This window comes from Lactuca sativa, chromosome 4 (genome assembly GCF_002870075.4).
Source record: "Lactuca sativa cultivar Salinas chromosome 4, Lsat_Salinas_v11, whole genome shotgun sequence".
Taxonomy (NCBI): Eukaryota; Viridiplantae; Streptophyta; class Magnoliopsida; order Asterales; family Asteraceae; genus Lactuca; species Lactuca sativa.
The window spans coordinates 287,033,110-287,060,544 of NC_056626.2; the positions used below are offsets into that span (position 1 = coordinate 287,033,110).

Here is a 27,435-nt window from a genome sequence, read left to right on the forward strand (position 1 = left end):
TAAATGTTTTGGGGTGATATGGACGATTTATTTATCTATTGTGGATAAGGATCTAATTTCACCTTATTCGGTGTATAGATCAAAAATGTTAAGAACCAGAAGTGGCGTTGGAAACGCAGATGAAAACAGGAATCAACCACCTGTGATTGAACGAGTACTTGTTATAGCAGCACCACAAGAGCCAATGACAATGGCTGGGGTACAAGCAATGATCCAAATGATGTTGGATCACCAAATGGAAGAAACCAGACTTCTGCTTCAGCAGAATCGTGAAGAACCTTCAATGCCGATTGAACAACCCGAATTGAATGAAGGGGATTCGGAAGGAGGAAACTTTAGTGGGACTGTTGGTGAAGCCAACCCACCGATTGTTAGGCGAATCAACCAGGATGGAGGAAATGATGGGCGTGGGTATAAGTACAAGGATTTCATGACATCCAAGCCACAATGTCTATCCGGAAGCCCAATGCCGGTGGAAGTTATAAACTGGATCTTGGAAATGGAGACAATGTTCGAGAGTTGCAAATGCAGCAACAAACAGAAGACCGCTCATGCGATCCCTCTGTTAAAATCTGGCATGTTGATTTGGTGGAAGTTGTTAGCTGACTCGATTCCTAAGGGGGAAGTGAGCAAGATGTCTTGGGGAGACTTTGTGGTGCAACTCAAATTGCAATACTGCTCCAAGCAGGACCTTCTAGATATCAATAATGAGTTTCAGAATTTGAAGAAGGGAAAATTGAGAGTTACTGAAATACGCTTCTAGTTTCATGGAAAAGATGAAGCTTATTCCATATTTAGTTCCAACTGAACTCTCTAAGGTCAACAAGTTTGCCATCGGACTACCAGCGGACTTTGGTCCAATGGTTAAGCAAGCAACCACATTGAAAGCTTCCATCTGGGCTGCTTGAAATGTTGAGACCTAGATCAGGGAGAAGGTCTAGAGAGGTCAGAGGTTGGTGAGAAGAGGAAGTTCGACGGACCCTCAGGGTCCAGCAAAAAGGGTAAATTCTCGAAGTCTAGTTCGAGAGGAGTTGGAGGGGGCGAAGCGAAATGCTGTAACATATTCAAGAAGAAGCATCTTGGTATATGTGGCGGGGAAGCCACATGCTTCAAATGTGGAAAGCCAGGGCACTATGCCAACGAATGCACCCTTACCAATAAAGTCTGCTATGGGTGTGGTGAGGAGGGGCACATCTCGAGGGATTGTCCGAAAAAGAAGGAGGCAGCAAAGCCCAACATTCCACCAAAATTGAAGGTGAGAGCCTTTCAGATGACACTAGAAGCTGCTAAAGATGAAGTTGATGTCGCTTCAGGTACCTTTCTCGTAAACGAATTGCCTGCCCAAATTTTATTTGATTATGGAGCCAACTACTCCTTTATTTCGCATGAATTTGGTAGAAAACTAGCTTTGCCTGTCGATAGACTAGATGATGCTTTATTAGTCAAAGTTTCTAGTGGTAAGTTTGTACCTGTTAGCCATCGTATGAAAAACATCTTAATTGATTTGAATAGGAATAAGTTCCACGAGGAATTATTGCCTATTAAGTTAAATGGTTTCGACATCGTGCAGGGAACAGATTGGCTTAGCGCCAATGATGTCGAGATATTATGCAAGAAGAAGATAGTAAAAGTAAACCCGCCAGGGAAAGAGTCATTTATGGTGTATGGGGACAAACGCAGAGTAAATTCTGGAATCATTTCGCTAATGAAATCAAGAAAGTGTCTGGCCAAAGGATGTACATCATATTTGGCATTCGTAATTGATACAAAGAAGGATAAAAAGGAGATGCAGAGCATTCCTATGGTGTGTGATTATCCGGAAGTATCTCCCGAAGATCTTCTTGGACTACCGCCTGATAGACAAGTGGAGTTCAGAATAGACTTGTTACCAGGAAGCACGTCTATAGCAAAAACACCGTACCGATTAGCACCAACGGAGATGAAGGAGCTGATGATGCAACTTCAGGAATTATTGGACAAAGGTTTCACTAGACCTATTTCATCAACCTAGGGAGCTCCGGTGTTGTTCGTAAAGAAAAAGGACGGGAGTATGAGAATGTGCATTGATTACAGAGAGCTGAATAAGACAAAGATAAAGAATATATATATATCCATTTCCAAGGATTGATGACATGTTCGATCAACTACAAGGTTCAAGTTATTTTTGAAAGATCGACCAAAGGTCAGGATATCATCAGCTGAAGGTGAGAGAGCATGATATCGAAAAAACTGCATTCAGAACACGATATGGACACTACGAGTTTTTGGTTATGTCATTTGGACTAACCATTGCTCCAACAGCATTCATGGATTTAATGAATAGGGTTTGTAAACCGTTCCTTGATAAATCTTTGATAGTGTTCATAGATGACATTTTGATTTACTCGAAAAGCCAAGAGGAGCATGGCCAACACTTGCGAGAAGTGTTAGAAGTCTTGAAGAATGAGAAGTTGCATGCAAAGCTCTCCAAATGTGATTTTTCGATTCGAGAAGTCCAATTCTTGGGTCACGTGGTCAACCAAGAAGGGATAATGGTTGATCCATCAAAGATTGAAGCTGTGATGAAGTGGGAACAACCGAAAAGTCCCACGGAGATCCGAAGCTTTTTGGGATTAGCCAGATATTACCGAAGGTTTATCCAAGGCTTTTCTTCGATCGCTACTCCATTAACAGCTTTGACCCACAAAGGAGCTACTTATGCTTGGAGCGATAAGCACAAAGAAGCATTTGAGAAGCTAAAGAAGAAGCTATGCGAGGCACCGATTCTTTCTTTACCCGATAGAGTTAAAGACTTCACTGTCTATAGCGATGCGTATGGGGTTGGGTTGGCTTGTGTTTTGACCCAAAAATAAAAGGTGATAGCGTATGTGTCTCGATAGCTGAAAGAGCATGAAAAGAACTACTCCAATAATGATTTGGAGTTGGCAGTGGTAGTATTTGCTCTAAATATATGGATGCATTACCTCTATGGCTCAAAGTGCAAACTTTTCACTGATCATAAGAGTCACCAATATCTCTTTAATCAGAAAGAATTGAATATGAGGCAACGACGCTGGCTAGAGTTACTTAAAGACTACGACTGCGAGATACTTTACCACCTCGGTAAAGCAAATGTTGTCACTGATGCTCTCAGTTAGAAAGTCAATCTTGAAAGAAAAAGGCCAAGATCGTTGAGAATAGAAGTTGTCTCGACAACTGTGGAGAGTATAAAGAAAGCTCTAGAAGAAGCTTCTGAGAAGAATGACCAAAAGGGGGAACGTTTGGGCAAAACGTTAGTGTTCGGTATAAACATTCATGGACTGAAGGTATTCCAAGATCGAATTTGTGTGCCTAAGTTAGGAGAAGTAAGAGATCTTCTGATGGAAGAAGCTCACAAAACCATGTACTCAATTCATCCCGGTAGCACTAAAATGTATAGGGACCTAAAACCCTACTACTGGTGGTCGACGATGAAGCTTGATATTGGAAAGTATGTAGCCGAGTGTATGACCTGTGCAAGAGTTAAGGCACAACATCAGAAACCATATGGGAGTTTAGAACCTTTGCATGTAGCTTTGGGTAAATGGGAAGACATTTTTATGGATTTTGTCACTAAACTGCCCAGAACAAAGAACGGTCACAACATGATTTGGGTGGTCGTTGATCGCTTCACTAAAAGTGCCCACTTCATAACAGCCAATGAGAAATGGTCTATGTATAAGCTTGTGAATTCTTACGTGAAAGAAATTGTGAGGATTCACGGTGTTCCGTTAACGATTGTGTCAGATCGTGATAGTCGTTTCACCTCGAGGTTTTGGAGAAGTCTACAAGAGGAATTGGGTACCAAGTTGTGTTTGAGTACAGCTTACCATCCACATACTGGTTGTCAGAGTGAGCGAACAATATAAACGCTTGAAGATATGTTGAGATCATGTACCCTAGAATTCCAAGGTAACTGGGATGAACATTTACCTTTGGTAGAATTCTCCTACAATAATAGTTTCCACTCGAGCATAAAGATGGCACCTTATCAAGCTATGTACGGACAAAAATGGCATACGTCGTCTTGTTGGCTTGAGGCTGGGGAAAAGCAATTTATGGGACCCGAGATAGTCCATCAAACTGCTGAAAAGTTGAAAATAATTAGGGAGAGAAAGTTAGCAGCTCAGGATCGTCAAAAGAGCTATGTTGACAACAAGGTAAGACCGATGACTTTTGAAGTTGGAGATTCGGTTTTGCTTAAAGTCTCACCGTGGAAGGGACTTATACGGTTTGGGAAAGGGGGAAAGTTAACTCCAAGTTTTTATGGACCGTTTAAAGTTCTTCAGAGGATTGGGAACCAAACTTACAATCTCGAATTACCCGAAGAACTGAATGGTATTCATAACACTTTCCATGTGTGTTATTTGAGGAAATTCACGGGAGAAGTTCCCGATATAATACCAATTTATGAATTAAGGATTGATGAGAACAAAAGGTTAATTTAAGAACCAGAGGCAATCGTTGACAAAAAGACTAAGAAGTTACGATGCAAGATGGTCGAATTAGTTCTTGTCAGATGGAAACATGCAAATGGGCCAAATCTCACCTGGGAAGCGGAGAGTGACATGATGAGTCGTTATCCGCATTTGCTTGTTGATGTGTGATTCCGGGGATAGAATCATCCTAAGGAGGAGAGAATTGTAACACCCATGTTTCTAGGCTAGGCATTAATGATGATGTAATAGTATATGTTAACCTTTGTAAACTGTTGTGAAATAATAAAAATGTATTATTTTGTGTTTTATGCTTATTGTGTGACTGAAATGAATTAAGGACAAGAATAAGCGTAATAATAAAATACTAGATAAGCCCGATATCTATACATGAAGTTGTAGTGGTCGTTACGAGGATTCCGAAAATATAAAAAATGTCGAAATCCGAGTTATAACGAAGAAGTTATGACATGTTGAAGTTTCTCGACAGAACCGGTGCGACACTGTATGATGTAAATAGTGAGTTTATGATAGAGTGATATTTAGCCTTAGTGATCTAAATGAAAGTTATTGAATAAGTTAAACCGAGAGCGTGCATAAAAAGAACGTCTAAATCTGACATCATATGAGGAAGTTATGATTTTTCAAAGTTTCGACTTAGTGGTATGCAGCCCAAAGTTTGAATATGAGATCGAGTGATATCTAGCCGGAACAATCTAAACGAGAATCGAAAATCTCGTCGATAGTAGTCCAACGGTAAAAAGACAAACGAAAACGGACGTCAGATGAAGGACTTATGAATTTCTAACGGAGTTTTCCTGTCCCGGCCTAATAAAAATAATATAATAAAAGTTAAAGTCAAAATTAGCTGACGAAGTCTAAACAAGAGTTGTAGAGCATAATCTCACATATGCATGCATATAAAGAACCTCAAAAACGGAGCTCGTATGCGAAAGATATGAATTTCTGAAGTTCGGGGCACAAACTTCAACCCCTGTGTCAGAGCTCACGACATGAGCACAGTGTTCATGATGTGAGGAGGTGATGGACATCTTCCAGGGCAAGTGGCCATGACGAATGCAATGACCTATCGAGCTCACGAGATGAGCATAAGTGGATCACAACGTGAGCATAGGATTTCAGCCCCCTATAAATAGAAAGCGAGGCCAGCCGTTTAGGGTTGACAATTTCTTTCCTCTCACTCCATATTACCTCGATTTACGTGCAAGTTATACCCCCGATGCCTCGGTATCATCCCGACTCCCGAAGCAAGTCCCGAAGCACTGAAGATCCCGAGAAGAAAAGAGTTTTTGAGTCGAAGTTCTGCCCGAGAGAAGCCCGGTGTATGAAGATATCACAGTTTCACCCAAGAATACTGCTTTAAGAGCCATAGTGTTGTCTGAGCATCGTCTTATCAAGTGAGTGCATAGTCCCTTTCATATACACGATTTTAATACAAGTATTGATTAATGTATTATATATATAATATGAGTAAGTGTGTAGTTGCTTTCTGATAATACACATATATGAATTATACTCTATGAAATATGTGCTATGTGATTATATACTATTTATTATGTGGTATGAGTATTGAATGAATATGTTATATAGGTTTTAAGTTGTATATAAACAAGTATATTTTATCTACAAATATGTTGGGTAGAACATGGGTAGATAGTGATGTGTGATGAAATAAAAATGATGAGAGACCTCGATGTTGTTGTTGATCTAGTCATCTAGTGGAGTATGGATGAGGACCACGGACTCTTTCTAGACAGTCCAGTGGAACGCTGGTAGGTTCATAACCTGTAGGTGTTGTGAACGATGTGTTCACCGGTGTACTCTATCCCCCTCATGGTTTCCTTTAGGACATCTATTGTTGAGGAAACCCCTTTGCATTAATGTCCATCCCGATAAAAAAAATCCTAGACTAGGTCCCTTGTGATAGTTGTTGTTTTAGGGACGTAAAGTGAGGATAACGGAAATGGTAATCGGGTTATTGTTGGTTGGTGAAATTAAATATAATTATTTATTGTGGGTTGAAAACCCTATATGCTCACCAGGCTCCCCAAGCCTGACCCACTCAGTTTCTTTGTATTACAGGTAGTGGCACGAGAGCATAAGTTGGACAACTTGTGAAGATATTTTATTTATAGGCCAGTAGTTGTATATAACTGTTATAAGGCTTATAATGTGCCGTTTATGCTTTTGGTTTGTATCGGAATATGACATCTCGAGTGTTGTTATATATGAAAATACATTTCTGAAAGGAATGTTTTGATAAATTTTATTTATCATATTTTGGTTTGGGAACAAATTCCGCAACTCTTTTAAATCAAAGGATTACTTTGAAAATTATTTTAAAAGCATAAATTAAATCGGTCTTTTATGGCCGTGATTTTGGGGATGTCACATCTGAAGTCAGATTTTCACGATCTCTATATGCAAGAGTTTGCTTTTACGATTACTATGACTTTTGTTTAGATTACTTAGGCTAATAAGAAACCTATCCCTGATTCACTATTTACGACACAGTTCGTCGTATAGGGTTGCATGTGAAACTTTATATGATCATAACTCCTTCATATGAAGTCAGATTTAGGCATTCTTTATATGTACAGAATCACCATCACGACTACTACAACTACCATTTAGATTATTAATCCTAAATAAGATTTTATTTTTTACGCGTACTTTAGTCATATGTATTAAATTTTAAAATATGTTTTTTATACACGCGTTATATACACATAACACATATGAATAATTCTCTTTCATTGATTTATAAAAAAATTACAATTGTTGACCAATGTAAATACATCTTTTATAATTAATGTATAGCGAGAAACGCGGGCGTTACAAAATCTCACTTTAAACACCTCACTAAATCTGGCCTAAGCATCATTTTGGTAAGTAGATCAATAAGTATTATGAATGAAATCACTAATAAATCTTATTTATAGATTCATAATAACGACAATTAATATAAATATAAGTTATACTTGAAGAATGGTAAATGCAGCTTAACTTACAGAAATTTCTATCGAAAATTGGGAAAGTCATGGCCAAAACTCCGACCCAAAAGCTTCTAATTGTCAAGTTACCTGATGCCCTAAGCCTCGCTAAAGATCTTCCAGGACTCAGAAGACAACCTCAAAATTTGGGTTTTTTTACCAGAGAAAAAGGATCGGATGGTATGAGCAAAAGGGCTAAAAAATGACTTCTATTTATAGAGGTACAGGGGGTGCATTGCGCTCTCCTACTGAGGCACGCCACGCCTATGGGTGATGTGTCTTGCTCGGTCAGGTGTCACGTGTCATATGTCGGGTCGTCTGTGTCGCTCCCTTCTAAAAGATGCAACGTGTCACCAATCTGTGGTGCCATGTATCCCAATCTCATGGTGCCACGTCACTTTTTCTCGTGGAGGAGTCAGCTACCAACAATTCCACATGTTCCCTCCTGGTGGTGTCACGTCATCACAACAAGCAATTTCCTGAAATCTTCGAAATTCCATAACTTTCACATACGAGCTCCGTCTTCAACATTCTTTATATCCCCGAAATACTCTCGATGAGCTCTACAACTTTCCTTTAGACCTCAATAGCTAATTCTTTTTAATAGAGATTATACATATTAAAGTTTGTGTAAAAATCATAACTCTTTCATACAAACTTCGTTCTCGACTATCTTTATACCGACGGGTACATATTTACGAGATCTTCAACCCTAATTTAGATTGTTTTGACTAACACCCAACTAATCTAAATTTTGATTTCTGTGTCGCACACCATTGTGCTGAGACTTTGAAAAATCATAACTTCCTCATACAAAGTCCTATTTAGGCATTTGTTATATGCAAACTCTCTATTTTATGATTACTACGCCTTTCATTTAGATTGCTTAGGCTAATAAGCAACGTATCCCCAATTCACTTTATATGATACATATAACTGTGTCGGGTTGATCGCAAACTTCGAAGAAGCATAATTTTTTCATACAAAGTCGAATTTAAGCGCTCCCTATATCCCCGAGATGGTCATTATGACTACTACATGTTTAGTTAAGATTATTTATCCTAAATAATCTTATAATTAAAATGTTGTTTTATTGTTTGTAACGCGTATGACTAATGATTATCCTATTCGGGGATTTTAATTATAATAATTATTACTATCTTAATAATCTAGATTCTAGTCCTAACTTATGGGGTTACACTGATACACCAATAGGAAATATTGTTATCTTCTTGGCTCCCTGTATGAATATATACATACCTCATCTCCTTAATGGAAAATGTCTATATTCGCCACAACACACATACTTTTTCTTTAACAATCTTTCTAATGGAGATATCGAGTCCAAAAACACCAGTGGCTTTCACTACATTTATTTCAAGTTTGTGTTTTATCTTAGCCACTATGATACGACATTGTAGTAGTTTTGTGCTCAGTTTTAAGTTATGGGCTAAGGCCTTTGAAATCGTGTTTTCGCAACTACGTCTTTCTATAATTAATGTACATACCTTATAATTGATGTAATATTTAGACCAAAATATTTTGCTATGTGGTAAAGTATCTTGCACCTTTGGAGAATAGAAGATAATATGAACCACAAACGTCATAGGTTTTCCTTATATTTTGCATACTTATCCACATATTTTCCAAAATCTTTAACCATGATCTCTTCATCGACACGTTTGTAGTATTTAGCATTCCAAGATTGACATAGAAGTTATTATTATTCACATGCTTTAGCACGAAGTCAACATTGCTTTTAAGTTTAAGGTTCCATTGAAACTTCAAATCTTAGCATGGATGTGGTAGCTATCTCCATAATAATTTTGTATGCATATACCTGTAAATAGAAGAAGATTAGATAGGAACATATTATTCAAATATTCAAATGTTGTATAGATAAGATTTATCTCTTGGGATTATCTTTGTATGTAACCTGCATATATATATATATATATATATATATATATATATATATATATATATATATATATATCAGATAGACCCACGGTTCTTTTGTGTGGCAAATACATTTGTTAACTTGGTATCAGAGCTAATCCTAGGGCTCTCATTCCCATCTCTTTTTCTTTCATCTTCGGCCACTGGTAACCCTTTCCAGTCTCACCATGTCTACTTTTGTTTCAAACATCAAATCCTCTAAGATCGCCACAGCTATCACATGTAAGCTAAACCGATCGAATTTTCAGCTTTGGAAAGCACAATTGGTGCCCATTTTTAAGGGTGTTCAGCTATTCGGTTATCTCGATGGCTCAATTAAATCTCCCCTTGCCAAAGTATCCACGGGGGTTGATGCTGAAGCACGTGAAACAAACAATCCCGAGTATAACTCGTGGATGGTGCAAGATCAAGCAGTTATTGGTGGTCTTCTATCTTCTATAACAAAAGAAGTGATGGCTCAACTTACCTGATGCACAGATACTTCAAGTCAACTGTAGACTACTCTTCACACTATGTTTTCAGCACAACATAAAGGTAACTCTATATATACGCACTCAACTATCAAAAACCTGGAAAGGAGATCTGAGTGCAGCTGAATATTATCAAAAAATGACAACACTTGCTGACACAATGGAAAACATTAGCCATCCCATGACTGATGATGAGGTTATTGGCTATATACTGGTTGGATTAGGACCGGGTCACGGTGATCTTTTCACTGCCATCATAGTCCTCAGTGATCAGCTTAAGGTAACCTTACCTAAGTTTTACTCCTATCTAACAGCTCATGAAGCACAGGCCACTATCACCAATAGCATGACTGAGTTCACCTCTTCAGCAAATAGCGTGACTCGCCAAGGTTCAAATCAACCACGACAAAACTCAAATAACCCCAAAAATAACCAGCGTTCTAATTACCATGGGGCAGGATCAAACAAAGGTCGAGGACGTGGCCAAAGCAGGCGTAATGGTGGCCCAAGATGTCAAGTACGTTTCATACTTGGTCACAGTGCACTCAATTGTCGAAACAGGTTTAATCATGCTTATCAAGCTGATGACTATTGTGGGGGTAATAGTGTCACTACAAGTCCTTACAATGGAGATCAAAATTGGTACATTGACACTAGGGCTACGGATCTTTTAGATCAGTGTCTAAGTCCATAACTATAATTGGTATATACTTGACCCGACCCGGCATGGTCCATTTGGGTTGCATGGCATCGGAACATTTGGATAGACCTTTTGTGAGAAGAGGATATTTGTGACATATTAATATATTATAAGTTCTAATATATTAATATGAAATCATATTATTAAATTAGTATTGATCAAGAATTAATTTGGAATTAATTTTGTGATCAAAAGAGACTAATTAAATATATGGGGATTGATTGTGTAAATCATTCATTCTTATATATGTGGGCTTATGATCCATGATTCCTTATGTTGGGCTATATCTATGGGGTGACCCATGGATACTCCATGGAGGTTAAAACCCATGGAGCATAAGGAATGGGTAAAGACATGGGTTACATGGTGTAACCCTAATGTGCACACTATATAAAGACCCCATTAGTTGGTGAAATGGGCACTAGTGTATACACAAGAGGGCAAGCCGATTTCTAAGAGCCAAGTATCTCTTCTTATGGTTATTCCAAATGTTGATGATGTTGTGTGAACCATTTGAGGTGTCACACTTGGGGAACTAGGCTCTTAAGCTGTGTGAACCATTTGAGGTGTCACACTTGGGGTACTAGGCTCTTAAGGTCCATGGAATCAAGCTACAACAAAGAGGTATGTATTATATCTAGTTTTGTTATCCTAGTACATATGATTGTATGCTAGTTAAGGTAATACCTTGGAAAACTGATATTTGCATGTATAATAGAGAACACATAGATCCAAGGTATTTAAGGTTGCATGTACACCTTAGGAGTGTTAGAATGCTTAAAACCCAACAGTGGTATCAGAGCCTAGGCTTGTTTTCAATTATACTTGCTTATATTAGTTGAAAATTGAAGTTTTTGCTGTTATGGGCTGGGGGCTCGCCGATTCCACTGATGGACTCAATGATTCCATGTGTAAAATCATCCAACTCGTCGAGTTGGTTCATGCACTCGATGAGTTGGACCCCCAGACAACATATCTTCGAGTTTTAAGGTTGTAATTGGTCTAGAATCATTACCTTAAACTGTTTTGGACTTATTAAACCTATTTTTGATGTGGTAATGATTATGGTAAACCAATTTCAAAGTTATTATCAAAGTTTCAAGTTTTATATATGTTTATATGATTCTTGAAAATTGTTGGTATGAATTATTCAAGCTTATGTGTTTTGGTAGATCATAAGAATTATATGCAAATTGTTTGTTAGTGTAAATCTTGATCTTAATGAAGTTGTATGGACTCCATAACTTGTCCTCAAGTTATGAATTACCAAAAGTTTTTTGTGTTACCTTGTTTTATGAGTTAATTTATATTGATGAAAAAAAATTATGTGTTAGTTGTTTTCAATCCAAATTGATCTAAAAGTAGTTCATAAAATGTGTTTTTTGTAACTTGTCCTCAAGTTATATGAAAAGTCATATTTATGAATCTTAAAACTCATAAAATTGTCATAGGTTACAAAATGAAAAGTTTTTTTTGTCATAAATAGTTTTATGAACTCCATAACTTGTCCTCAAGTTATGGATGTTCAAGAGTCTCTTCATTAAAGATTTTTAAAACCTTAATTAAACTTATAAGTTATGAAAATCTAAGAGTTTTGAAAAGTTTCAAAACTTGCCCTCAAGTTTTGGAATTTGCAAAGTTACCTCCCCATGTATACTTTAATTCCAAATTAAACCTTAGAATTTTAAAAGTTTAAAATTCAACCCTTATACTATTATTATAATTTTAATTATATAGATATGTATAAGATAAAGTCAATCTTACTGTTAGTAGGCATCATTCACGAAGCTAGTCTCTAAGGGGGGTATAAGGTTACTGCCTATAAAATGGCAGTTTAATGGGTGTCCACTCTCACCCACCGCTTCCTTGATTGGTGGAGGGTCGTTAGCCGAACGGGTAGGAAAGGACTATAATTCTCCCTTCATTAAAAGTATAATGATAAATACTACGTAACTAAACACTTATAAATTCCCAATCTTAGTTACTTAGGAAAATGTGAAATGGTGCTAACCCATGAAATTGCACTTTGCACATTTGTTAAGTCGTTAGTGGAGCGTGTGTGGTTAACCGGCACACTAACTTGGGACTGACAATGTGTGGCAGAGGCTAACTTAATGTTTATCATAGATTGGTGGAGCGCATGTGGTTAACTGGCACATCAATTAGGTGATAAAGTTAAGGGTACCAAGTTAATTTGCATGGTTATTCGCACCTTGTTTGTGATCCTCGGCATCCCGGTCACAAACTTGTGAGGGCACAATCGAGATTCAAACATGCCATTGAAAGTTCAATGTATCTTAAAAGATCTAGGAGATTCAAATCCAATTAAAACTTAATTACATTTTGTTTTCATGGTGGAATTTGGTAAATCGTCATTTACCTATCTTCAAATATTTTTTAACTTGGATTACGGCATCCCTCTTCCAGTTATAAATAGTTTGATGGGTCCTAGCCTTAATATTTCATATTGGGTGTTATATTAAGGACTTTAAATCAACTAACTTGAATTTCTCTCATTATAAATGTCTAGTTTAGACAACTATGATCTTCCCAAATCTTTAGGAACAAGCTTTCCTAACGAAGATGATATCCCACATGGAATCATACTTCACCTCCTCCACCTCCTCCAATATTCTCTCTATCCCACAAGTCTTAAGACTTGAAAATTTGTAAGTCACTCAATCCCTATTGGCAAGCAAAGACTATATATGCTTATATCTTGGAGGTTAAGTCACATATTGGCAAGTCGGGAGAGTCGGGTGTGAAAGTCTCGAGGTAGTTGGTTGTTGGCTTGGTTCTTCAGTCACTCCCTGATGACAGATCACGACATGACCCTTAGTGATCTTACCTATTCGCTTGATGTTGCTTAATCAGCAATGATTTGGAGCATTAGTAAAGCAAATTTGATTGGAAGATCTACTTCCCAAACTTTCATGGACATTGACAATGGTAACATTAGAAGTCCAGAAAAGCTTTCTCTTCCCAATGGAAAGGGATCAGCCATGGTCAAGTCGTTTGACCCAATGGTAAAGAGAAAGGCTAAGTCTAAGATAGTCTTTTGCCAATTAAAAGGGACATTGGTTGCGAATCTGCCCAAATTTACCTGAAAGTCCATATGGATAGTAAAGTCAAATGTTTGACTCTACTTTAGGTAAAGTCCACTATCTAACTCTATTAAGTTCCTATTTGGAGATCTTAATACATGATGTAATGTAATTACATTTTGATGTTTTGAAGAGTCAAAGGAAGCTTAAAAGAAGAGTATGTTGATTCTGATCATGAAGAAATGGATTTCGATCGCATGATTCTAAGATCAGAATTTTGAGCTACTGCTTAAGAGTTGTGATATATTGCTTAGGAATAGACAACAACATGTTTTTCATATGTATTTGCATTGTAAGGATAAGTTTTTTCCGCAAGTTTTAAAATAAAAGGAAAAAGTTTTGATTTTATTTATTTTAAGTATCCTTACAATGACATTTGTGAAAAATTGTTGTTTATATGTTTCCATTGATAGCAATATTGGAAAATGGATTTGATTCTTTCATTTGTGGTAGTGTCATAATTTACCAAATAAGGAAAGATTCTCATCACCCAAGTTTCAGTTGGATAGAAACTTGGAATCATGCAAGTTGTATTGAATGATGAATGAGACTTCTCATTTTTAGGAAATTAAGACTAAGTCGATCCTTGTTCACATGTATGTTTGAGTCGAGTGAAGGACTGAAGGATTGGGTACACTAGGTTGTGCGCTGGTCAAGTCCACCACAAAGGTCGATAAGACTATTCATCATGATTTACTAAAGTTTAGTAAATATGGTTACACCTACAAGTTTAAGTGTAATTCTGAAACATTAGAACAGTTTCAATGAGTGGCAAGAACAAACAAGAAGAATCAAATTAGGCAGAAAGATAAAAGTTTCTCCAATCTGAAGAGATTGGAGAGTACTTAAGTATCTCGTTTTATGATTATCTTAGTGATTATGAAACCATATCACAATTGATCCTCTGAGGTCACCTTAGTACATTTGTTTGGTTAAGGAGGGGAATTGTGAATTGTTGAAATGGTTAAATCAAAAGATAAATCATACTTCGTTCCAAAATCAAGTCTTAGAGTCATACTCCAAGATTCTAACTTGAGTGATATAATTTTTAAGAAATGCTTATAACAGTTATCAAATGTAGAGTAACATGTTTCTTACTCTTGTACATCAAAAATTGGTAAGTTGTGATGTTTTGGATAAAATAAAGACCAACTAAGACCAATTGTGAGAAGTGTTAATCTTGATAAGAATCCGCACTAACTCTTGAATATTTGTTTTGTCAAGGAATGGATCTTGACAAGAGATTCTTATATGCTAAGAGGACAGTGGGAGTCTTAAAGATCCTGAAAAATTTCAAGAACTAATCAAGAACAAAACACATTGTTTAATCTCTAGCACACAACTTGAGGTTTGTAACCCATTGTGTTGGCATATGTTTGTGCCCACTCTAGTTTAAGTTGACTATGCTTGTGAGTTCTATAAGTTCTCAGTTGTTTGCATAACAACCTAGAAGCAACGGTAGGCCCTTGTGCTACTAAGTGGCAAGAAAATGAGATTGGGTAAGTTCAGTCTATATGAGTTTAGATTTGTCACTAACCTTGTCTTATGATTATGGTTTTGACAAATTCGCATGGATAGGAACACTTACACCATAATAATAAAAATCTAAGTGTCATATGGTTTCTCTTCGATTCATGAAAATGATGGTGAGGAAACTCTTTCACTGAGTAGATTTTAAGAAGATAGCAATTGTGATATTTGTATTCTCAAAGTCATTAGTTGAGCACGTGTGGTTAACCGGCACACTAACATGGACTTGTGAGAATGACAAAAGGTCTAAACATTATGATTACGACATCTATCTTCATAATTGTTTAGACACACATGTGAGATATCTAAGGAAAGGTGTATGATTTTGATAAAATCTTATCAAAGCATCTCGTATCAAAAATTTGAACTTTGGAAAGAAAGTCAATAAAGTATTCATTTCTAGAAGTTCGGTTGATTTCTGGGTACATGTCAAAGCTAGTGGGAGCATAAAGTGATATGCTAGTTAGATTATAATTATCATGTTAGTGGGAGCATGATTATTATGTTAAGTGTTGAAAGTTAGCAATGTTAATTATATAAAGCAAAAGTTTTAATTCGCTTCGAAAAGTTGTTTTGCTATAATTAAGGGAGAGGATTTTATACTTCATTCTAATTCTACAAGCTTAGATTGAGATTTTAATCAACTTTAGTCAAGGATATATATGAATTTTATGTTGGAATGGTTCAACATAAGGAAATTCTATATATGTTGCATTCTCAAAATTCGATTATGATTACGGCATCCCTCTTCATAGTTCGAATTGTGAGAACATGGCAAATAAAAAAAATTATAGCATGAATCATGTCTCATATGCTTTGGGTATAGGATCGATTGCAGGTGCTATAATATTTTTCCTTTCTAAATTTTCCAAATGCCTGGGGGCATTAAGAGGAGAAAAGGTCTAGTATTGGATATGACTAAAATGATTAAGCAATTGTCGAGGACAATCTGAGGTTTACCAAAGATTGGTTGCTCATGGACAGTTGGATGTATAGAGATAGGACCATATTGACATACTCTGAAAAGAGGCAACTCTTCTTCACAAGTGATAGTCAAAATGGGCATATGGAAATGTTTCCATAGGTGGAAGTTATTCTTTGAATCTATGTAAGGTTAGAAAACTTAATGCAAGAAGGATGTTCAAAGGAATGTACTTTGAATATGAGACTTCGTTTCCATGGAGTTGATCTTCATTGGAATACTCTGTAAGGATTGTTGACAAGTCTTTGTGACTTTGTTCATAATCATTACAAGAGGATCTGTAACACCCAAAGTTTTGAAGACCAAGAAAGGGAAGAAAACCCTAAGTTTAGGGGTCGACTCGGCGAGCCCAAGGAGGGACTCGGCGAGTCGGAGCGGGATCCGGGTCGAGGAGTAAGTGACCGACTCGGCGAGTCGGCCAAGGTGACTCGGCGAGTCTGGTCTGTGCGGGGAAAACCCTAATTACGGGAGTTGTATCCTATATAAAGGGTGTTATGTCCCTCCCTCAGCCCCCATATCACTCCAGAAGACCTTTAAACCTTATAATTCGTGTGAGCTTCCATTATTGAGAGAAATAGCTTTGGAGAGGAAGGGGACTTTGGAGAGAAAACTTGAAGATCAAGAGGGTTGCTTCAAGGGAGAGGTGTGTGCTCGAGATCTACTTCAGCTTGTGTTCATCTTGGAGGTATTAAGCTGCCATTTTCTCTTCGTTGCATCTAGATCTATTTTGTCATGAGATTTGGGGGTTTTATGGTTATTTGAGACCCAAATCGAGTTAGGGGATTAGATATGTTGTTGCCACTTCAGATCTATAGTTGGGTGAGTCCATTATGTCATAAAGCATGAGGAGATGAGTAGTTGGTGAAGCCCTTATGTCCTTAAACCAAACCCTAATGTGCTTTGAGCCTAGATCTCTTTAGTTATACGTAAAGTTTGCAACTTTACGTAGGGATGGAGTTTTGGAAGTATAGATCTATGGATTGGAGTCCCTGCATGACTCAAAAGCCCTCTGCATGTTGGGAGATCTGAATGGACTCGGCGAGTCCTTTGAGTGGACTCGGCGAGTACCATGAAGATGAGGAGGAACTCGACGAGTGGGATGAACAACTCGTCGAGTCGGATGAAGATAGGCATGAACTCGGCGAGTTGGATGAACAACTCGGCGAGTTGGATGAAGATTTCCTTGTGCTCGGTGAGTCTGTTCTTAGACTCGGCGAGTCAGGTCGCGGATTCCCAAACCCTTCGAGTTAAGACTCGAGTCAGCGAGTCGAGCCAGGACTCAGTGAGTTGGACAGGACAGGAATCAGGAATCGGTAGACTCGGCGAGTCAGGGGCTGACTCGGCGAGTAGAGTCGCGAGTGGAAGGACTCTGGACTTATGAACTCGGCGAGTCAGTAGGGTGACTCGATGAGTAGGGTTGACCTAGAAGGTTGACTTTGACCAGGACTTTGACTTTGACCTGAGTTGACTTGGTTGTCTTTCGGGGGTCAGTTAGACTCAGTGTTGCTTTGATATTGTTAGCTCGGAAAGTAAGTAGAGCAGGAGTTCAGTCAGTGGACGGGTAGCGGTCAAAGGGTTTAGCAGCAGCAGTTCAGCAGTATCAGGTGAGTCTCCTCACTGTTTGTATGGGTCTAGGGCACCAATGCCGGCCCATTTTAGAATATGCATGAAAGACCAGGGGGCGGCTCCTGGCACACAGTATGTTACGTTGTATGGTAGGAAGACCCGGGGGTTAGCCCTAGGCAATATGTATGAAAGACAGGGAGGTGGCTCCTGGCGCATTGTATGCTATAGTTATGAAAGACCAGGAGGTGGCTTCTGGCACACTGTATGTTGTTTAGCTAAGTAGAGTAGTATGTACGGTTGACTTTGTGATACTTGCATAGAAGACCAGGGGGTGGCCCTTGGCACTTGTCTGTAAGACCGGGGGGTGGCCCTTGGCGTTTGTCTGTAAGACCAGGGGTGGCCCTTGGCACACGTCTGTAAGACTAGGGGGTGGCCCTTGGCACTTGTCTGTAAGACCCAGGGAGCGGCCCAGGCTTGACCAGGAAGACCACGTGCGGCCCGTGGCATAATGGCAAGACTATGTTTGGCACATAGCACCTTACTTGGTTATGGATAAGTCAGTTATGTCTGGTTCTTGGCTATGAATGGTTTGCATGGTATGTGGTATCTGGGGAACTCACTAAGCTTCGTGCTTACGGTTTCAGTTTTGGTTTTAGGTACTCGGTTTTCAAAAGAGGAGCTCGGGAAGATTGCAGAGCACACACCATAGACAGTTAGCCTGGGAATGTTTGACTCTGATAATGATATTATGTTTTGAATTTAATACTCAAAAGTTATGTTTGACTTATGATACGTTGTTTATAAATCTATTTTTAGTAATGTTTTAAAAGAAATTTTTAGTCGTGATTTTTGGGTCGTTACAGGATCAGTGCATATAAGTTTAAAATCTAACAGATTTCGATAAATGGTAGGAATTTGGAATTCTTACATTTATGATAAGGATTTGGGATTGTGAAATGAGAATCATTGGAATTATGTTCAATCGATCTATTCCACAAAGTAAAGATCATAGACAAACATAGTGTGCACACTTGGTGTATGGCATAACTATTGTTTAGAAAACATAGTGAACATGCTTGGAGCATGGGACAACTAGTGTTTTCATTCAAGTATAAAGTTGATAAATTCAAAACAGTATACAATGAATAATGAGTAATCAATATGGTGTTTAAATAAAAGGTGTTTTATTTACTCTCAAAGTGTTGGGACCATATAGGATTATTATTATTCTTGTGTTTCACTTTGCATGTTTTGACTTCCTGAATAATTAAGTTATTCAAACCATCCACAGTTGATAATACGTTGGAAGTAGGTATTAAGCCAAGACTGTCATGAAGTTGGCTTGTAGATGTCTAAGGTGTTGGACATAGCAAAAGTTGTTACAACATTCATGAGTGCTCATAAGTTCTGAGTATTGGATTAAGCCCACGCTCATTTGAATCACTTCATGGATTTTATCACGAGTGATCATGAGATGATAATATTTTATATATTCTTCAAACCTAGAGATATGAGTTGTTGACTATGAGTTGGTTATACATTGATTGCACGAAAATGCATTGTTAACTCGATGTTATAAAACGTGCCTTTATGTATGATTCAACAAGTAGTTAGTACAAGCATATGAGTCAAAGTTTATCCATTCCTTTTACCCTTATAGGGATAAAAGCGATATCTGTGGGCCCCTCGATGATTTAGTGATGACACCGTAAGTGCTTGGCCAAGCCTGGACTGATTTGATTTGTTCAATTAGTTGGTCGGCATAAATCAGGCATCGAGAAACAACAAATGGACTGAGACATGACAGAGAGAATGATTATAATCCATGTCTCGGTCCATGTGATATCTAGAATGGAGGAATATATGATCACTTATCTAATAGACACGTTATTGATTTGTTCAGAGTTCGACAACGGCTTTTAAGAGCTACGATTACTAGTCGGGTTATGAAGTCGTACTTGCAATAATAGTTATTAGACTTATTCAAGTGGGAGACTGTTGAATTAGTGTCTAAGTCCATAACTATAATTGGTATATACTTGACCCGACCCGGCATGGTCCATTTGGGTTGCATGGCATCGGAACATTTGGATAGTCCATAACATATTAATATATTATAAGTTCTAATATATTAATATGAAATCATATTATTTAATTAGTATTGATCAAGAATTAATTTGGAATTAATTTTGTGATCAAAAGAGACTAATTAAATATATGGGAATTGATTGTGTAAATCATTCATTATTATATATGTGGGCTTATGATCCATGATTCCTTATGTTGGGCTATATCCATGGGGTGACCCATGGATACTCCATGGAGGTTAAAACCCATAGAGCATAAGGAATGGGTAAAGACATGGGTTACATGGTGTAACCCTAATGTGTACACTATTTAAAGACCCCATTAGTTGGTGAAATGGGCACTAGTGTATACACAAGAGGGCAAGCCGATTTCTAAGAGCCAAGTATCTCTTCTCATGGTTATTCCAAATGGTGATGATGTTGTGCGAACCATTTGAGGTGTCACACTTGGGGCACTAGGCTCTTAAGCTCCATGGAATCAAGTTACAACAAAGAGGTATGTATTATATCTAGTTTTGTTATCCTAGTACATATGATTGTATGCTAGTTAAGGTAATACCTTGGAAAATTGATATTTGCATGTATAATAGAGAAAACATAGATCCAAAGTATTTAGGGTTGCATGTACAGATGAACTTTGAAGTTTAAAGAGCACTAAAAAAAACTGAAGTGACTATTTAAATCAAAATGAAAAGTTTATGGATGAACACCAACATTAACCCAAAAAAAAAACATTTGAAAACTAATTAATAATTAATTTATTAACCATTAAAATAAATATTAATTAATATATATCTTTTAAATAGTAGGTACAATGATTTTGGATAATTATAAATGATCGAAATCTCAAATGCCAATACAAATACTATAGACTTAAAATAAAGTTTTTATGCGCAAACATTTGTATACGATTTACCGATTTACTTTAAAAGTAAAAAAGAAAAAGTAAAAAAACTGGAATAAAAAAATGAAAAATTGACATTTATAAAAATATAAACTAATATTTAAAAAATATAATAGAAAAGACAGTAAAAAAATCAAATAAAAGAAAAAGTATAAAATTAATATTTAAAATAAAAAGTAATAATAATAAAAGCTTAAAAGCTAAGGAAAAATAAGAAAAAATACTAATTTGGTAAATATTTTTTAAACCATATTAAATTGAAAAATACTTTTTTCAATAACCTTATTTTAGTCAAAAAAAAAACTCTTTGATGCTCTTCATCATCAAAAAATTCATTTACATTGCCCAACCCTTAATTGTTAAGAAGAGGGAGATAGCCACTTCCACCGCCACCTCATCCACATATGTTACAGGATTGGTGTATGGATATCCATCGTCGTTGCCAACCTTATGATTTTCACGGTCATTCAAACTAGCTACAATCAAGATATGTAATCCTTCAATTTGTGTCTTGATATTATCAACAGTATGTCACACACACCTCAACTGAACCCCATAGTTAGGGTTTAGTTGGTGAGCATCTTCAACTATAAGTGTCGAGAAAATTCCAAAAAGAGCATTTTTATTGAATCCAATATGGCCTAAAAGGTTTACAAAGAACCCTTTTATATAGCATAAAGCCAAATGGTAGTTATGATTAATTTATGAAAAACTGAAATTGATACTAATTTGGCATGTATAGACAAAATTCAGAAAATTTATTGAATCAAAGATATCTTAAAGGCTTACAAAGAACCGTTTATATACAAAGAAGCTAAATTTGACATAAACGATTAAATTTTGGAAAATTGAAATTGACAGTTCATTGCTATATGTAATTTTTTTTTTTTTAATGTAGGATGGCATCTACGATCGTTTAAGGGATCGACACCAATCTTGAAAGACCTCCAAAGTCCAAAACATTAACAATATGTAAATTTTTTGATTGTACTAACTACTAACAACACTTTGAGAAAATGATTTGTAGAAACCATGTTTCTCTACGAGATAAGAATCGGATTTATTTAAGGTTTTAAAATTGGTTTAAGAAAAACCGGTCCCAGCGCCTAAGATGCCGTTTATAATCCAAATCAGTTTGCATCAAACAAGTTTTTTCCTAAACTTGTAAATTTTCGTTTTAAGTGTGTTTTTTCAAACTGTTTTTTGTGCAACTCTATCATCCAAACCATAGGAAACCACACAGATAGTCTCATGTCATGGAAACGGGTTTCGTGTTTTAAATGATTTGACTTTTTAGATTAGCACAGCTCGACTTGTAAACAAAACAAAAATTGCATAGAATACTTCAAACTTTAAAACGTGTGGCATGTTTATAAAAAATTCATTGAATAATAACTAAGTTTCAGTTTGTTTCAGTAAATATACAAATATCAAAACACATCACTATCCAGCAACCAAATTTTATCACGCATCAAGCAAAAACTTCATGAACAATAAACAACTTTTTTGTCTCAATAATTTCAACATATCCCACAAAACAATGTGCATGAGCTTTCACGACATTGTACATTTGTTTTAATTGGCCAAATGGGGATAAATGGCAATTGTACAACCAAATTGAAATAGTCAACGGAGAAGTTAAAGTAGTTAAAAGATTTGAAACGAGTACACATCATATCATTAATTGCTTCTCACTAGTGATCCTCAATCTTCTTCAACCCCTTCATATCCGTTGTTTCAACTCTGCAACATATCAATGATTAATGATTATTAAAAAAAAATCGCAAATATTTGCAATTACTAAACTTGTGTTTAACACACATAAGTTTAAGTTATTTTTTGAGCTTATTGCAATTTAGGGTTTGATGAGACCAAAAAATAGGTTATAAACTAGCTTATAGGCTAGCTATTTGATAAACTACATGGAATAACTTATTGATAAACTAGTTTTTATAATATTTATTTTACCATTAGTCAAATTGTTTTGATTGTGTTATTGTTACAAATGTCATCAGGAAATATAGATATTTTAATTCTATTGATATAGACTAGCAGTTTAGCACGTTAGCTATTTTCTTGTAGTGATTAAACCAATTATACTTTATTTGACATGATTTTGGAAAATGACAAAATACAGAAAACAAATCCACAACTCAATTTTACCATTTAATCGACTTAGTCACTAAAATAGTATTCCCTTATGATGATTATAACAATAGTTGGGGGCTAAATTGATAAAAATATAATGCTTCAAGGGCTAAATCGATAATATAGTGATAGCACCTAATGCTTTTTTTGTATTTTTCCCTGATTTCAAAACCGGATAACAGGGGAATAATTGTTTTTAACACTCAGAAAAAGTGATGATTAATCATCACAAAAAAAAAAAGTAATAAAATTGTGAAAGTACATTGTGGTTTGCTGTATTTTAGTGGTATCATAAAGAGAAAGAGAAAGAAGCATGAAAGACTTACGTGGTTCCTTGCAGAATAATCTTGTGAACTTTTGTAATATCGGAACCAGATTGATTGTCTTCAATAAATATTGTCAAGCTGAACCAAATTATTTAGTTAGCCTATTGTATATTATATATATATATATATATATATATATATATATATATATATATATATATATATATATATATAAATAAAGTTAATGGATATTACCTTCGAACATTTTGAAACTTAACATACTTCAAGATAACAGGCTTTCCCTGAAAAAGAATAAAAACCAGAATCATAAAATGAAAAAATCCAAACAAAGTCACAATTGCCATGCTGACAGAATAGAAAGAAAGCAAGTGTGCAAAAGACAAGAATGCCCTTCTAATCATCATCATTGAAAAGAAAGAAAGTGTAGCAGTAGAAGCCTACCTTGAGGTTCTCTGGGGTTAAAGCAAGTGTGTCACTAGCAGGGAAGTCGCTAACATTACTGCACATATTATACCAATAGCAATGCAATAAATAACAACATACTTTAACTTTATCTCATTCATATTATTTTCATTTCGTTTTAATTAAATACATTTTTCAAAGTATTATGCCCTAATAAGAAAAAAAAATGGAAGTGCAATACTATAACTGGGTAGATTTTTTAAAGTATGATAACTTAGAAAGAATATACATATACATGAGAGTATAATGATGTACACAAAGAAATGAAAGTAGGATGCTACAATACACAAATCAATGAATGTATGTTGTTTTCTTTATTGCATATAATCCTATATAATTAGGGAGAAAGGGGATTGAGAATATACCCAACAGTATTTATAATTTGAACTTACCTGAATCCCATATGCTCCCTGTTTGTATAAAGTTTAACAGTTTGAGGACCTGCAAAATCAAGAACGATTAGTATAGGAAAGATTCAGATAGATCCAAATAGACTTAACTAATGATATTAAATTGAATTTCAAGAAAAAAATATATATATAATAATACCCTACTTTTATTTCTTCTTATTACAGCATTGTAGGTAGAAATATTATAGCAATATCATTAAAATTCAATAGAAAAAAAAAAAAAAAAAAAAAAAAAAACATTGCCATAATTGGGTAAGCGTTTCAAAGTATAATGCTACAACTAGGTAGATTTTTCAAAGTACGGTGCCTTAATTAGAAAAAGTAAATAAATTACAGTGTTGTAAACTTGAATAAAATTGCTATAATACATAAACAAATGAAGGCGCACTTTTGTTTCTTGTATTTAGCCAAATATAAAATATGATAAGTCAATTTAATGAGAAAAGGAAGCTCATTTTGAAACAATAAAAAATGAATAATCTTTAAACTAATAGAGTAGAAGAGCTTCTTTAATATTTATCAATGTTATGCACTAGCTAATCTTAAATACATAGAGGTTTTTTTTTTGTGAATTCTTCACCATATCAACATTTTATTTTACTTCTACATCCAACTTTATTACAATCATGCAATTTGCAAATGCAAGATTTGAGATTAATACTCATTGGCAAAATTAGATTTTTTTTAAAAAAAATACATAGAAATAAAAATAAAAACCTCAATTATATACATTTATAAAAAATTGAAATCGAAATAATCAATTATATATATTTACAATAAACAAAGTATATAGTTATACGTATAAATAGAAATTTAAAGTTTATTTTATTTTAGTATTCCAGTTCATTCCTGCCAAACCAAACACATGACACATTATGATTCCTTCATATTCCAAATCCTTTTGACACATTCCATTCCTTCCAAAAACATTCTGCAAACCATTTGAAAATAGAAGCCATTTAATTATCAGTTACACTGTAATTCTGTAAATTCTTGAATAAGGTTTGTTGTGGACTTGTGGTCCATGATGATACTGACTACTGAGTTTCCAATTCTAAGTTGATTATTTTTAATCATGGATTTGTGGTCAGTTTTTAAGTTAAGTTATATTAAGTCCCAAACATGGTTAAATGAATATTTGCAAAGTTATGAAAAATCTTGAGATGATAATTAAGAAAAATAAAAACTGTGAACACTTTCTTCTATTAGTACCAACAGCGGACACTGATTACCAACTGAAAATGGATAATAAACGAAAAAAAGAATGGACAAAACTACCCTTCTAACTTGGATTCAAGTCACATATCTAACAACAGCAAAAAAACAAAACGGTACTAATTTAATGATATCATGTTTAATAAGCATAGTAACTTAAAAACGAAAGAATTACATAACTAAATGTAAGTACAAGTTTTACTTTCCATTATGATTCAAAAAAATATGTGTTTTAAAATTATTAGCTAGATAGATCCACAATATAACTGATCATGCTGCATTTGTACTAACTATGATCAACAACACACAAACACACACAAGAGGAAAGAAAGAAGTTTGGTGATATCTACCTTCCTCCTCAGGTCCTTTAATGACAATAGAATGCAGTTTGATAACTTGAGTAAATGGTATGTAAATCAGAAGTTGCTCATCTGCATCACTCTCCAAATTCAGACCCTCATCTTCTCTATAACCCTGTTCCACAAACAATAACATTCTAAATCAAAAACATCATAAGACTTGCACCTATGCTTCCTCAACTGGATGTATTATTTTATTTCAATAATGTTGTTTTTTTTTACTCAAATGAAATAATGGATACATATCATAATACGGTAAACTAGCTATGAGTGTTTGTTTTTGACATCAAGAAGAAAGATCGACTTGATATTAAGAAATTTCAAGTCCTAACCTTTTTACAGATTTGCCCTCGTTTATTTTTTCCTTCCATTCCCCAACTATGGAGTATTGTTTTACACCACTTGTATTTTCAATCTTAATAATTGCATTATCAAGTGCTTCACATTGCATTAACCTAACCCTCCCCCACCCAACAGCAAATATAAAAGAAAAAAAAGAATATAGTACCTAGACGCCAATATATGTCAAATTTTGATTTTAATCATCGATTGAATTACTTATAACTCCAAAATTCTTTCGTTAGAAAGCTACAAACTAAAATTAACTTGAGAAAACCTAAGAATAAAATCGTTTTAAATAGAGTTTCTATGTCAAAACTTAACAATACTAGGTTTAAATCGTTAAATCGAATTTAGGATCTTATAACTTAAAAAGACCAATTAACGTTAGGTGCAAAATAAGTGAAATCAAAACAAACCTGTTTGAGAGCATTGGGGTAAGGATGAGTAGTATTTTGATTGAGGCATTCAACTCCCGTCCAGTCTATGAAATCGAGTAAATCGACCTACTCAAACATCACAACATTACCATAAATTTACACATGCACTAGAGATAAAACAAACAATCTAACTTCAAATTAGAAAACAACAAAACAAACAAATTGAAGTGAGAAGGAAAAACGAAAAGGAGTAGTACCTGGTTCCTTACAATTGCGGAAGTAGATTCAGTAGACATCGTTCCGGAGATTGAGAGGGTGATCGAAAGAATCCCGAATGCTTGTAGAACACGAACATTTACTTACACGCATTTACATAAAGCCGTCGACCAAAGGGGCCGATATACACGCTTGAGCCCATTCATTCAAGCCCGATCCATAAAAATAAAATAACATATCAAACTTTTTTTTTAAATAGAAATTTCTGGTTTTTCTAAAACGTCAATAAAACCACTCTCAAACACCCTCTAAACATATTTCTTTTATCTTTCACTGTGTTTTTATAACTATTGTTTTTCGTTTTCGGTTGAAAGTTGATAGCGAAGAGATAGTGAGAAAATCTTTAAAAATCCAAAGTCTCAAGAATTTGGTTCAGTTTATAAAAAGGAAAATGACACATACGCCCTATAAATTTTCTAGGGTTGACCATTTTAGTCATTTAAGTTTTTTCATGGCTTTACGAGGGATACGAGGGAACCAAGTTATGGGCAACTTGTCTTTTTAGTCCCCTTTACTTGTTTTAGCCGGTTTAAGGAACATATAGACAAAATTTGGGGCTCACCCATCTCTCTCTCTCTCTCTCTCTCTCTCTCAAAATTCCACCTATGAATTGAGAATATTAACCTTTAAAATCAAAATCACACGCACAGGAAACATTATCGATTCGCAAATGCTTTCCTTCTTCAAAATCCTCCATCTTTTTCAAGAATCTAGCTGCATATATACTTTCCTTTTTGATTTGCACATACCAGAATTTTTAGGCAATCTCAAAGGCCTCTGGACCACTTG

General features: G+C 35.5%; 1 protein-coding gene across 1 annotated transcript; it reads right to left on the bottom strand.

The window, feature by feature from the left end:
* Positions 1–22,257: 22,257 nt before the first annotated feature.
* LOC111898933 (PITH domain-containing protein At3g04780) lies at positions 22,258–26,783 on the bottom strand. Its single transcript, XM_052770594.1, has 8 exons — positions 26,628–26,783; positions 26,410–26,496; positions 25,643–25,766; positions 24,060–24,108; positions 23,647–23,704; positions 23,440–23,486; positions 23,245–23,322; positions 22,258–22,513 (listed from the first exon to the last, which is right to left on the bottom strand). Exons 1-8 carry the CDS (start codon positions 26,664–26,666, stop codon positions 22,465–22,467), a joined length of 531 nt encoding a protein of 176 aa, XP_052626554.1. The 5' UTR covers positions 26,667–26,783; the 3' UTR covers positions 22,258–22,464.
* Positions 26,784–27,435: the final 652 nt, after the last annotated feature.

What these genes read in the sequence shown, in the direction of transcription:
- LOC111898933 (XM_052770594.1), bottom strand. Translation starts at nt 26,666, where the DNA reads ATGTCTACTGAATCTACTTCCGCAATTGTAAGGAACCAG. An exon ending in ACCCCAATGCTCTCAAACAG is followed by an intron (nt 25,767 to 26,409) that starts GTTTGTTTTGAT and finishes TTTGTGGAACAG; the next exon opens with GGTTATAGAGAAGATGAGGG. An exon ending in TAAAGGACCTGAGGAGGAAG is followed by an intron (nt 24,109 to 25,642) that starts GTAGATATCACC and finishes TTGATTTTGCAG; the next exon opens with GTCCTCAAACTGTTAAACTT.